This window comes from Malus domestica, chromosome 11 (genome assembly GCF_042453785.1).
Source record: "Malus domestica chromosome 11, GDT2T_hap1".
Taxonomy (NCBI): domain Eukaryota; kingdom Viridiplantae; phylum Streptophyta; class Magnoliopsida; order Rosales; family Rosaceae; genus Malus; species Malus domestica.
In genome coordinates, this window is record NC_091671.1 from 35,551,728 (window position 1) to 35,566,306 (window position 14,579).

Below are 14,579 nucleotides of genomic sequence, written 5' to 3' on the forward strand. Positions count from 1 at the left end.
ATTCATTTTGTATCCTCTTCTCCCCCGTCAACCCCTCTAAAAGCTTTCAGACCTCTGACAGAGCTACATAGATAGATTTTGTAAGAAGTTCAGCCTTGGCCGATAAGGTTCAAACTTACCCGACTATCTTTGCTCTGTCTTTGTCTTTTCTTTTTCTTAAAAAGCACAATAACATGTTATATATTCCCAGTTATATACAAGTTATTTCTAGCAAAGTCATAGTGAAAATGAGTCTTCAGCACTTGGATCCGATCTGAATCGCGTCAGAGTTCAAATCAGATCTAAGTCTCAAGCCCGGCGGGCATGTAATTTAAAGATCAGTTTAAAAGTCCTTGGCCTCAAGGCATAAAAAAGAACTCTATGTGGACTCAACCCATCCACGACAATCCTTGATAAGCGAGAAGTCCGAAGTTACTTGGGGCGCAAGTAATCGATCTATTTCTCCGTTTTATTGCTATTATATTTTGATTCATAGAAAAGGCTTAAGCAGGGAGTGAATTCTGATAGAAAGCCTCAAGGCCTACACCTAAGGCCCCACGAAGGCATCTATTTAGCTTCATTTCATGTTGCGGTCTAGTTGGTCCGAGTATAGGGATTAACTCTGATGGGAAGCCTCAAGGCCTATACCTAAGGCCCTACAAAGGCACTCATTTGGGTTCGTCCTACCTCTTGGATTCAGATAATCAAAGGTATAATAGTGATAAAACTCTGGCAACCATAAAAGGCCAAATATGATACATCCAAGCGCTGGTTTAGTTTGACAGGAAGCCTCAAGGCCTATACCTAAGGCCTCACAAAGGCACCTGTTATATCTAACTTGGTTTCTCGGGCGTATACATATTCAATCAAAGCTTAAACACCCATTCAACATCTGCCATACTGAAGATGGCAGTGGCACGCCTGAGCATTACAAAGTTAATCTTGATTGTGAGCCTTAAGGCCTACATCTAAGGCCCCACGAAGGCACCCTTTCAAATTAACTCTGTCTGTCTCTTTCAGAACTGCCCGACGAGCCTTGCCCGAAGTGTGTCTTGCCCGACCAAGATCTGCCCGACAAAGGTTGGCCCGAGCGAGCCCAAGAAGAAAGCAGAAGTACGACAGATACCCTCAACCGACGCCATTCTCCCAGGGGAGCTGTGTGCTCGTCTGCCAGGAGATTCCTGCGACGAACAGGAATAACATGATCTTCAATTGTTCCTGAGTTAAATTGAATAAAACTCCCATTTTTACCATCTTTGTTTCAACCTTTGACCTTTCTACTTAGTTGTTTATTTGTGCATGAGTTTAATGGATCACAATTCTTAATAGCTTTTGTGAACTGGGAATGGGAAAATGACTGTGTTTCTCACTTCAATATAATGATAAATTTGGAGTTGTTTTGTAATTGCAGGTTTTGTGCGAGTACTGATATCTGGAAAAGCTATGCTGCAAGGATTATGGCTATATCTATCCTCCTTTTCATTATTGTTCAATTATCGCAGGTTCTCAATTCCAAATCAGGAGCCAAGTCGCAGTTTTGGTTGCGCTCGGTATCTTTGTCGCACTGTTTCTTTCTTACTGCCTTATCAGGTAATTAATTTTGATGTTCATGCAGCAATCAATTACATAATCTGTCAAGTCCGACATGTCCACTTAGGCTTAATTAATCATCTGTTTGCTGGACTTACAAAATACATTTGAACGTTGGTGCAGGTGTTTCAGCCTTGGATCCAGTACATGTGGAGGCGAATTGCGTATGCAAAGCACAAACATGTTATTATCAGGAATCAACAACATCTAAAAATGCGCTTTGGAAGTCTCCTTAGAGAAGACAGTGAACCTAATGAAGAAAATAGAGCAAAGTTAGTATTGTTTATCAAAATTTTCTCTAGGGTTAATGCACATTTGTGTCAATAATTTTTTGAAGAATATAAGAATTCCCACATCGTAAAATTCGTAAAATTATATATGAATATTGAGTAGTTTCACTACTAATTAAATTGAGCCTTTTGTGATAAAACCTCCACACTTGAGGTGTTGTGTTTTAACTTGATTAGGCTTCTAAATCGACAAAAATCAAAATGCACTAACATATCAAAATATTTTCTAAATTAGTTTTCCTGCTATGGTGCTTTGTTTTTAACAGTTAACATATGGAAACTACAGTGAAAATGCTGAAATAAGACCTCCTTATCACTTTGTTTCTTGTTGCAGTTGTACGGATCAGCAACCATGAACAACGTCCTGTTCCTGTCGGTATTTTTGGCCCTTGTTTACTTTAGAGAGTTAATGTGGGACTTCTCAGCAGAAGTTCTCATTATGCTCATTGTTTGTGTTGTGATAAGGGTTTTCTGCAGTTTCCGCAGTGTCTTCCCTCTTTGGACATCTTCGATCACTTTCCTACCTTACCCTTTCACCATATCACTGATTTATGTCCTGGATTATATTTTCGGTTGGTCATAGAATGGAGAGGCCATATGAAATCAGTTGGGTGCTTTTCGGTTTATGTAGTGTGTCTTGTTAGTGTATATGAAAAACTGGTTTCTATTGTTTGAGAGAAAGCAAGACAGATAGTAGAATGAAAATGAACAGAGGGGAAACTGAATAGTTTTCTTCCTTTCACTCTCGCCTAAAGATGCAGAGAGGAGACTTTCTTCATATATCAAAAAGAGAGCACTAACTTGCTTTTTTACATCACAGTTAGCCTTAACTTGGGACCACACACACACTACAATTCATCTTAGTCACTCATCTCACTAATTACATGGATCAATCAACACATGGCACTCATGGCCTTTTTAGTAAAATTAAACTTTACACTTTGCAACATTTTGCATAAGTGAATACACCAATTTAGAACATCTTATTTTAGACTTTTTCAGCTCAACACTTATAATTCAACACTCCCCTTTAAGTTTTGAGCTGATTTCACACCTAGCATATTCCTGAGATAGTTAAACAAATCCTTTGTCAAAGCCTTAGTAAATATGTCTGCCACCTGCTCATTTGTTGGACAGTACACCAAATCGATTATCCCTTCCTGGAGTGCATTCTTGATAAAATGATATCTTCTGTCAATGTGCTTGGTTTTCTGATGGAAAACAGGATTTTTAGTAATTGCAATTGCTGCTGTATTATCACAGTGCACTGGAGTTGCTTCAGTTTGCATCTCACCAAAATCTTCAAGAACAAATCTAAGCCAAATGGCTTGAGCAGTTGCTTCAGAGGCACTGATGTACTCTGCTTCTGCAGTAGAGAGTGCTACACAATTCTGCTTTACTGATGCCCACGAGAACACTCCACTGCCAAAAGAAAATGCATAACCAGATGTACTCTTGTTATCATCAACAGATCCTCCCCAATCACTATCACAGAATCCGATTAGCATTGCATTCTTTCCCTTTACATACTCCAAACCATAATCTAAAGTTCCCTTGATGTACCTAAGCACTCTTTTGGCTGTTCCAAGATGTTTATTTGTAGGACAGTGCATGAATCGAGCTAGAAGGCTTGCAGCATACATTATATCTGGTCGAGTTGCTGTGAGATACAACAAACTTCCCACAATTCTTCGATACTGTTCCTCACTTGCTGAACCACTGCTATCATCTTTGCACAGCTTCTCTGATGAAACCAGAGGTGTAAACACAGATTTACACTCATTCAAACCAAACTTATCTAACAAAGAAACAGCATACTTCCTTTGATGGATAAATATGCTTGTGTGAGTTTGAATAACTCCCATACCAAGAAAATGGTGAAGAAGCCCCAAATCTGTCATCTCATATTTTGTCATCATGTCTTCCTTGAACTCCTTCAACATCTCAGTGCTATTTCCAGTATACACTATGTCATCCACATAGATTGAAACAATCAGAATTTCTCATCCCCTTGCTTTGATGTAAAGAGTAGCTTCACTTTGACTTTTCACAAACCCACAGTGAGCAAAATAGGTATCAATTTCACTATACCAGGCTCTTGGCGCCTGTTTTAGACCATACAAAGCTTTATAAAGCTTGTACACCTTGTCTTCACTCCCCTTGATCACAAAACCATCTGGTTGTTCTACATAAACTTCTTCTTCGAGTACTCCATTCAGAAAAGCAGATTTCACATCTAGTTGGTATAATTTCCAACTTTTCTGAGCTGCTAAAGCAATTAGAGTCCGAATTGTATCCAGTCTAGCTACAGGTGCAAACGTTTCATTGTAATCCACACCTGGTTTCTGAGCATATCCTTTGGCTACCAGCCTTGCCTTATGCTTTTGCACTGTCCCATCGAGATTAAGCTTGGTCTTGAACACCCACTTAACCCCAATTATGGGTTTATCACTTGGTCTGTTCACCAGATCCCATGTTGCATTCTTCTCAATCATTGACATTTCATCTTCCATAGCCTTCATCCATGCTTCATCTTTGGCTGCCTCTTCAAACTTTTCAGGTTCCATAATACAAAGATTGCATTGAGCCAAAACATCATCTAGATTCCTCCATTTCAATGGAGTGTGATCAAAGGCTTGAGTATTTCTCATGCTGCTGTCCACATCACTTACAGATTCATGAGAAGATGCCAGATTTGGTGACAAAGCATAATCATTCTCCTCTGGAGTTGTCTCTGATGAAATACATTTAGGTAGCACAGATAACTCACTAGGATTAAACACAGTTACATAGTTCTCAGGAGCTGTCTTCCATTCCCAGGCTGCATTTTCATCAAACACTACATCCCTTGAGAGTATAAGCTTTTTACCAAGAGGATCATACACTCTGTACCCCTTTTCACAGGTTGCATAACCTACAAATATGCCCTTGACACTCTTTGCATCTAGTTTCTGTCTCAACTCATTTGGTGTGTGTACATAACACAAACAACCAAAGATTCTAAGATGTGCAATTCCAGGTTTTCGACCACTGAATGCTTCAAATGGAGTTACTTCTCCAAGAGCTCTTGTAGGACACCTGTTTAATATGTAGACAGCTGTGAGTACAGATTCTGCCCATAAGTAGTATGGTAGTCCTTTGTCATGAAGCATAGCTTTTGCCATTTCAACTACAGCTTTGTTCTTCCTCTCTACCACTCCATTCTGTTGTGGAGTATAGGCCATAGATAATTGTCTTTGGATCCCTGCATCTTCACACATTTTGTTGAATTCACAAGATGTGAATTCACCCCCTCTGTCACTCCTCAAACATTTTATCTTAAAGCCACTTTGTAACTCCACCATGGACTTGAATTTTCTAAAACAGATCAATGCATCTGACTTGTATTTCAGAAAATAAACCCACATCATTCTTGTAGAATCATCTACAAGAAGCATGAAATATTTATTACCCGTAAGAGAGTCATTCTGCATAGGACCACACAGATCTACATGCACCAGTTCTAGAGGTTTACTTGCTCTCCATGCCTGATTCTTTGGAAACCACTCTCTGTGTTGTTTCCCAAACTGACAACCTTCACAAACTTCATCCATTTCTTCTAAAACTGGGAGACCATGCACCATTTCTTTGTTCTTAAGCTGTTGAAGACCTCTAAAATGCAGATGGCCTAGTCTCTTGTGCCATATCCAAGTAGACTTAGAAATACCTGCTCTTAGTACAACCTGATCATTTGGTATCAGTGTCAAAGGATAACACCTGTTCTTTTTCATTTCAACTTTGAGCACAAGACAATCCAATGAAGGTCCATCAAAGATACTACACATCTTTCCCCCAAATAACAGGTAGTAACCGTGTTCATCCATCTTCCCCACACTTAACAGATTTTCCTTCAACCCAGGTAGGTATATTACTTCTTTGACATATTTTCTGCCTCTGCTAGTATCTATCACAAGTGTACCAAAACCTACCACATTCATGAGTTCCCCTGTGGGCATTTGAACTTTGCCAACCACATTTGTCTTCATGTCTATCAACAACTTAGAGTCCCCTATCATATGATTGCTACAACCACTGTCAACATACCATTCTCCATTCACTTTTGATTCAGTGATTATGCTATTTGCATAAAACAGGTTCCCTGTCACCTCTATCTGATTAGCACTATTTGCCTTTTGTACTAATTTACCTACTGTGCACTCTCTAGCCCAGTGACCAAACTTTTCACAGTTATAGCATTTAGGTTTCCCTTTATACCTACACTCTCCAAAGTGAAACTTAGAACATACCCTGCACTGTGGTTTTGTACCTATCTGCCCCATTGACTGTGCATTATGTGCAGAATTAGCAGGAAATTTCTGCTGAAACTTAGGTTTTGAACCCCATTTTTTGCCCTTATTATTATTCCAATTTTTTTGAAACTGAGATGAACCAGATTGACCTTCACCCCTATTTTGCTCTTTTGAACTCACTGAGAAAGATGAGAATGCTTTCCCAGTAGTATCAACAGTATGCAGATCAAACCGTTGTTCTTGACTCTTTAAGATTGCAACTACTTCCTGCAGCTCTATAGTCTCTAGACACTTTGTGTTTTCTATAACCAAACAGATAGAATCATAAGGTTTACTAAGACTAATTAGAACTTTCTGCACAAGTCTCTCATTCGACAGAGATTCACCAAATGTTCTCATTTGATTAATTAGCTCATTCAGCCGTGTAAGATAGCTAGATAAAGACTCATCATCTCGCATCCTAGCATATTCATTTCTCTCCTAAGATTCTGCAGTTTCACAGATCGTACCTGATCACCACCATGATATTCTCCGTACAACAAATCCCATGCCATCTTAGCTGACTCGGCATTGGCGATTCGTGGGAATATCTGATCCGAGACTGCATTCTGAATGATTCCCAAAGCCTTTGCGTCTTTCATCAGAACACCTACCATTTCTTCATCATCCTCCGATGCTTCTCCAGCTTCCTTCTTCTTTGGATTGGAGGTTGTAATCCCCTTCTCTACCAGATTCCATAACCCAAGGGATTTGAATATCGTTGCCATTTTAATTCTCCAGAAATCGTAGTTCTCACCGGAGAAAACTGGAGTCCTCACTTCCGAGCCTCCAGATCCAGACATGTTTTGATCTGAATCGACAACTTTCACGGAGCTTCAAGAGAGCTTCGATTGAGCTCAAAAAAATAGCTTCACAGATTTACGCCCAGATTGTTAAACCCAACCTGGCTCTGAGGCCATGTTAATGTATATGAAAAACTGGTTTCTATTGTTTGAGAGAAAGCAAGACAGATAGTAGAATGAAAATGAACAGAGGGGAAACTGAATAGTTTTCTTCCTTTCACTCTCGCCTAAAGATGCAGAGAGGAGACTTTCTTCATATATCAAAAAGAGAGCACTAACTTGCTTTTTTACATCACAGTTAGCCTTAACTTGGGACCACACACACACTACAATTCATCTTAGTCACTCATCTCACTAATTACATGGATCAATCAACACATGGCACTCATGGCCTTTTTAGTAAAATTAAACTTTACACTTTGCAACATTTTGCATAAGTGAATACACCAATTTAGAACATCTTATTTTAGACTTTTTCAGCTCAACACTTATAATTCAACATGTCTGTGGCATGAGAATTTGAGCATAGGTTTCAGTTTCGCGTGTATTATTGTAGTCTGGATAGCTCGTTTTGATCTTATGAACTTTTTGCTTTCAACAAAAATTCTGTTGCTATTAAGTTTGTGATTTCAGTATCTTCCTAATGAATGACACCCCCAATACCAATATATTTCACAAAAAACATCTTACAAGGAATAGCATAAGTCAAATCATTCATAGCAGAATTGTAAACGTTCAAAAAATAAGCCAAATTATTCATAGCAGAATCTTACAAGGAATATTAAGAAGTGATATAATATTGAGAATTAAAAGGATTTTCTAACAACCAAAATTTTTTTTGGATATGTTTGATAAAAAAAAAACTTAAAAGAGCATATGGATCATAGAAGTGCTTTTTCTTTTTTTTCGAGAAACAATTGGATATTTTATAAAAATTAAACACATTTCAAATAAAACTACTAGCCAAAGCTCTTATGAGTAAAAGTGCTTTGTAGAGAAGTAGTTCGAAATGGACCTTCAGTCCAAAAAGTTACGAAGCTCAAGGAATACAATATTTTGCAAGAGACATTGATGATGAGCATGAATGGAATCAAAACCTTCTTTAGTGACTAATCAACTCTCCTAGAGAGATACTACAAAACTAACAACAAACTCAAACAAAAGTTTTCCGCAATTTATTAATAAAAAAAAAAGCACTAAATTGTAATTCTTAAAACTCACAATTCTCTGCCACTCAGTACTACGATCTAGTGGTATTACCCTTTACTTGCGAGTGAGAGGTATTATGTTCGAATCTCGTTGATGGCGAATTCGATACCAAATTAGGTTGCCCATTGTGTAACTTAGCCGAACTCTTCCTTCCTCTTAGTATAAAATATATCGTTGTACTAAAAAAAATTACAACTCTCTAGATTCACAAACCTCATCTTACCATCGTCTATTTAGAGCTTAGTCACCATTCTACCTAATACGCCAAATTTAGTTGCATATATAAAGTGGGAGGTGTGAATCCAACAAGATGGTTGAGATTTGAAACGAATGAAAATTAGAGGCAGAATGAAATTACTCAAACGAGAATAATGACGCGGTTCAGACTAGAGAATCAATCATTACGCGTTCGAAACCCTCGTCGCTAAGTGTATGAAAAGTGCAAGAGTCTTTGCAACGGCTGAGTAATTTGATCGTATTAGTTTTCTAAAAAATGCCATTACAATTGTATATGCACGAATGGAACATACAAATATCACCGGCCAAAATTAGTTGCGTGAGACTGATGTTAGCATTTTCTTATATACAAGACTATATGGGCCCACAGTTTCACATCACACGTTAGTAATATATTTTAGACTTACTTTTAGTTACGTTTTATAGAGCTTCATTTTGATATCATTTTGTTATTTGTAACTAAAAAATTATCACTTTACTCCTTAAAATTCCAAATTCATTTCATTTTGATTTGTGGACTCTCTTTTCTTCCTGAAACTTAAAGGTCGCTTCTGGAAACATATGTGGGACCTAACACCCAATAAGACTATGTCACATGTGCAATAAATTTGATTATAAATCTTCATTATGCGTTAACATTCAACAATAAAACAATATTAAGTTTAAAAGAAGTTGAAGAGATGAAAAAGAAAAAAATTGATTAGCTTGGCGCAGCTAAATCAAATCCACATAAGAAATTAACAGATCTAAGGCAACATGGAGCGAAAATTGAGTTTTATAGAGACGACTTTCAAGTTTCAGGAGACAAAATAGGATTAAAATGGTTTCAAGGGATGAAATGAAACGAACTTTCAATTTTAAATAGTAAAGTTGTGACTTTTAAGTTACAAATAGCAAAATGTAATTAAAATCAAGTTCTAAGGGGTGGAGTTAAAAATAAGCCTTACCATTTATAATGAAAGTATATGTGCCTACCCCACATAAAAGACGATAGGACAATGCACAATCAGATCCTCCACAATCCACATGCAAGAGTTTGTTAGCAACTGCAGTGCCTCGGTCATCTATCATTCCCCAACCAGAAACAAACTCAAAACATAACTCACAAGTCCCCAAAACCCCAAGGTACACAAGCACGTCGGCTTCATAAAAATACAATTGTAACCACTCAAACTGACAAATCTGCATCTCCCTTTTTTTTCAAACTTTTCACCCTTCACAAGGCTCAAGCTTACATATGCAAATTTAGATCCATCTAAGTCTAAATTTGAATCATGAAAAAAAAGGAATTTTCTAATATGGTTTCCAGAGAAAACAAGTACCACAAGAAATGGCCTAATCAATAAATAGAAACGGATTTTATAACCTCAATTTGAGATCAACACTTTCTCCTACTTCACCATTACAATTGTTGTTTAGAGTGGTTGCTGCCCTACCATTTTGTGACTTTGCTGGTGGGAAGAAGCTGTAGAAAGCTTGTTGTGGATTTGGAATACTTGGTCCTGGCTGGTAATATGTGTCATCTGCGTTATTCCCCTATAACGATTTGGATGAACGAAAAAAATTAGAAAAGGAAATGAAAATGCAAAACAAAGTTAGTGAAATGAGAATTGGGAAGTGTTCCTTTATCTCACTTGATAGGGGAATGATTCGAAATCCGGAACTTCGCGGTTATGAAACGCAAGATAAGATGGAGGGAGTTTGAGTTTTGGGCTAGGGTGAGAAAATCTCCATTGACACTCCCATTTTCTTTGATGCTGCTTCTCGAATTTGACTCTGAAATTGAATTTGACCATGAAGGGCCTTCTCTGAATATGGGGCAAAGGAAAGGAAAACCAAGTCAGCAAAATAATGTGCTTGTTATAAATAAGTGGAAGATAATTAGAGACAAACTGACCTGAAATTTGGGTTGATTGCTGGATCAAAATTGAAGGGGGACCTGTTCCCACATGAAGTTCCTTCGTCTGTTCTTATAGGTGGAGCAACAAAGGTAGGGAACTTGAAGTTGATGGAGGGGACTGATGGGTTCTCTAGAGAAAATGGATATGGCCTCTTCATGCCAACCATCTACTACATATTAAAGATAGTAAGAATTAATGGAAGTATTATAGCGATATTCTACTCTTATCTAAACTACAAGGAGGAAATTTAGAGTTTAGGCTTAGATGGAAGATGACACTGCTATTGGCAACTTGGCTTGCTACGCCTAGGTTTGCAGAAACACCAATCTCTCAGGTGCCTCACAAAATTACCGAACAGACTGTACTCATTCAAATTCAATTCCAACAAAATAAAACAAATTGAAATAAAATATACAAATTCTTTCTGAATTCCAATATAAGAAATAGGATTTCCAAATCTAATGAGATCCCAATGGTTGGACTATTTCCCACTAGGAAGAAGGATTTTCAAATAAAGCACTGAGAAATTTAATTTTTGAGATGCTAAAATTAGATATATATTTCAGGAAAAAGAAGCAATCATCTAGGCTGAATGTAGAGGTGAACAGAACGAACCTTTTCTTCATCCGGCCACATAGGAGCATAGTTGCTGTAATAGCTTTGGTTTGAAGGGGGCTCTATCTGAAAATTTAGTACAGATGATGTTGAAGTTGCTGTTGACACATTCACCTGCAAGATTTTCCACACCCCAACAATTCATTAGCAAATAGAATTAAAAAAAGTGCATCGTCAAAAGTGATTTCTTCATATAACTAAATTTTCAATTTTTGATATGACGATATTTTAAACTACTTCAATCTACAGAGGAGGGCACACTATCCTGATTTAATATGCCCAACTCGCATGTATCATTTCTTCACATAATTACAAAATTTCTAGAGCTATAAAGAGAAAGGGGGAAATGAAACAAATAATGAAGAAAATAGAGTAGAAAAATGGGTTACCATTGAAGGAGGAGGAGATGATGGTGGTGGCGGTGGCGGTGGAGGAGGGTGCTGTTGATGAAATTGGTGTGTTCTTGTTGGAAAATTGGAGAGAGCCCTAATGGGGTTGTTGTTGTTGGACTCGAAAGGCACATTCAAATTAGACCTGAATGCCAATCCAGGATCCAACCCAGGATTAGAACTCTCCTTGTGATCAAGAACATTGAACTCACACGGATTCCACAAGTTGGGAACATGATTCCCATTCCCACAACCATTAATATTATTATTGTTGTAACTATTTCTCATTCCAAATGGAACAGTGCCACTGCTGATCATTAGCTTTCTACCATCAACGCCGCTGTGGGCCGGTGGAATCAACGGCGGCTGGAAAATTGAGTTTGGAGAAGGCAGATCCAGTGATGGGAATGGGATTGAAGAGGGAGGCTGATAAAAATGCCTGATCGGAACCGAACTAGGACATGAAGATGAAGTAGATTTAGTTGGTGATGAGAGAGAAGATGGTGGGGTGGTGGACAAAATTGCCGCAGCAGCTGCTTTCTTCTGCTGTTCTTCAAGCCTGATTTTCTCAAGCTGTGCAACACCAAGTCCTCTCTGTGGCACTTTTTTCTGCTTTGTTTTTTTGGATGAAGATCTGCTACTGATGATGTTATTGCTTCCCAACCCAATAATTCCATTGCTAGTGTTTTGGGTTTGTTCTTCCTCATGAGCCATTTCTTTTACTATGTTAATAATTCCATCTACTTTTACAACAGTTGATAAAACAATTATGGGACTTTTGGTCAAACCCAGAAATTGAAAAGGGAATTTATGGGAGAAAAGCTCGATCTTGACGATGATTTTAGTTAGAGGAGGAACATGTTCTTGTGGCTTTTGTAGTGCTTGCTCTTGTTCTTTTCTTCCATGAATAACAATTTGGGTTTTTATAACTTTTTTTGAAGTTTAAAGAAACAAAGAAACAAAGATTGGAGAGAGAGAGAGAGACCCAAGCCTTTGATTTTCAAGAAACCATGATTTGAAAACAAACTCGAGAGGAATTTAAGATTGCCCAAAATCTTGTTTGGCGAGGAAAAAACCCAAAAGCCTAGCCAAGTTTTTAGCAAAAAAACAAGTACAAAAATTAAAAGGCAAAGGAGAGAGAGGGAGAGAGAGAGAGAGTGAGTGAAGAGGAAGAGAGAATATCTGAGAGGTTTTCAGATTTTACTCACATGCGGTTGCTTGTCTGAGACAGATCAGATGACACAGGGAGAGAGAGTGAGTTTATATATGCAAATTTATGACAAAAAAATCTGTATCTTTTGTAGGGGTTTTTTTTTTTTTAAATTCAAACCATGCAAATCTAGAGCACTATGAATAATATTTTTCTCAAATTTGTCGCCCACATTCTCGCTCCACTCCTCATTTGCTTCCTAGACCGACTCTTATGAGCTCTGTTTTCTCTCACTCACTCACTACTTTCTCTCCCTCAGAAGAAAAGTGAGAGCCAAAAGCCAAAAGTCAAAAGCCGAAAGTCGAAAGCCTAAAGCCGAAAGCCAAAAAGCCAGATTTTTGCTCTCCAAATTCCAATTGTGTTTGTTTACAAGTTACCAAATTGAGCTGCGAAGCCTGTGTCACAATTGCTTTGCTTGTTTCATTTTTGGGCAACCATGCATGGCTGGGTTTTGCAGCTTTAGCATAGGGCCTACCACCTCAACTCTCACGTACAGAGGCCTTTTAAAGTATTGAGAGATTTTTTAGTGTGTCGGGAACATAATTGGTACATCGTGTCGTAATAAAATTGATTGGAAATTTAGAAAAAAAATTCACTCAATTATATTATGGCAATTGATGTATCCAATGGTGTTCTCGATACACCGTAAATTTCTCATCCTAACAACGACACTTGCATGGATTTCACCACCATTAAATTTGCCAAATGTGGTAGCATATATTTTTACTAGCATGTTCTTGGGATTTGAAAAGTATAATGTCGTGTACATGGGAGTTTTCACATTCTTATTTGAACTGCATTTTAATTTAAAAATCGATATCGTGTTCGTATGGCAAAATTCCTTTCACACTTTGATTGGCACTATATTTGAGTATTACATACTCGTTTCTTTGATAGGAAAGCTAGAAAAATAAACAAATACCATATGCAAATTATTCTTATACGATTTAAGATAAATGCTTGTTGTTTCTGCAATGATGTGCAAAACTTGAAATTGTTTTTGTGACGTGAATTTTTCAGTTGTTTAAGTTTCCTTTAGTTTTACCTTTTCAATTTGTTTCATATACAATTTTGTTAAAATTTGTATCTTGTACACTTTATTGATGTAAATTTAAATTTTAAATGAATATATACTGGTGATTTGAATGACATGTTGTTAAAGCAAAGCCCGTTTCCCATTATTGTCATTTCAAAACACCAATGAATATATATTGGTGATTTGAATGACATATTGTTATAAGTCTTTGAAGTTATGATTGTTTCATTATCATATGTGGTATATTCTATATTTAATGTGACATTGTTCATCTTTCAAGGGAAAAAAAATAGTTAAAAAAAATGTGAGGACCGAATGACAAATTCGACCCCATCTCCATTGTCACCCAAATTTTAATTTCCTTTCTGCACTCTAATTTCAACTTGTTAGTTTCTATTTCCTATTTATGAAAAGTTAGTGGTAACAATTATAAATGATATTTATTGAAATTGATTAGGAAGTTTACTTATAACGTTAACTTTTTTCAAAGTTACGCTTTATAAGAAAAGATGTTCTGCGGTTCATATCTACCTACGAACTATAGCAAGAACATAGTTGAAGAGATACAGCATGGATCACTTCTTTTTTTTTTTGTTTTTTATGTTTTTCCCCTTCGATTGAACATACTTTGATCAAAAGCTTTCATGTTATATACTAGGATCTTCGGTATGGTACCTCTCATAGAAAAAAAAATAGTAAATCATACATACATACATACATACATACATACATACATATATATATATATATATATATATAAGGGGAGGGATCCTCATGTTTCAAAAAAAGTGGGGATAACCTCTTAACCGTTAGATTTGGCTTTAATGAAATCATGTGGTTGAGATTCTGTGGACTGTGATTTAATCTCAACCACATAATTTCATTAAAGCCAAATCTAATGGTTAAGAGGGTGTTCCCATTTATTTTGAAAAATGGGGATCCCTTCCCTTAAAGGCATACACACACACACACACACACATACATACATACAT

The 14,579-nt window shown here is 37.1% G+C and overlaps 1 protein-coding gene across 1 annotated transcript; it reads right to left on the reverse strand.

The window, feature by feature from the left end:
• Positions 1–9,587: 9,587 nt before the first annotated feature.
• LOC103448742 (uncharacterized) lies at positions 9,588–12,279 on the reverse strand. The gene is made up of 5 exons (XM_017335561.3): positions 11,342–12,279; positions 10,953–11,066; positions 10,334–10,503; positions 10,071–10,244; positions 9,588–9,972 (listed from the first exon to the last, which is right to left on the reverse strand). The coding sequence occupies exons 1-5, from the start codon at positions 12,053–12,055 to the stop codon at positions 9,852–9,854; spliced, it is 1,293 nt and encodes a 430-aa protein (XP_017191050.2). The 5' UTR covers positions 12,056–12,279; the 3' UTR covers positions 9,588–9,851.
• Between the last annotated feature and the right edge of the window lie 2,300 nt (positions 12,280–14,579).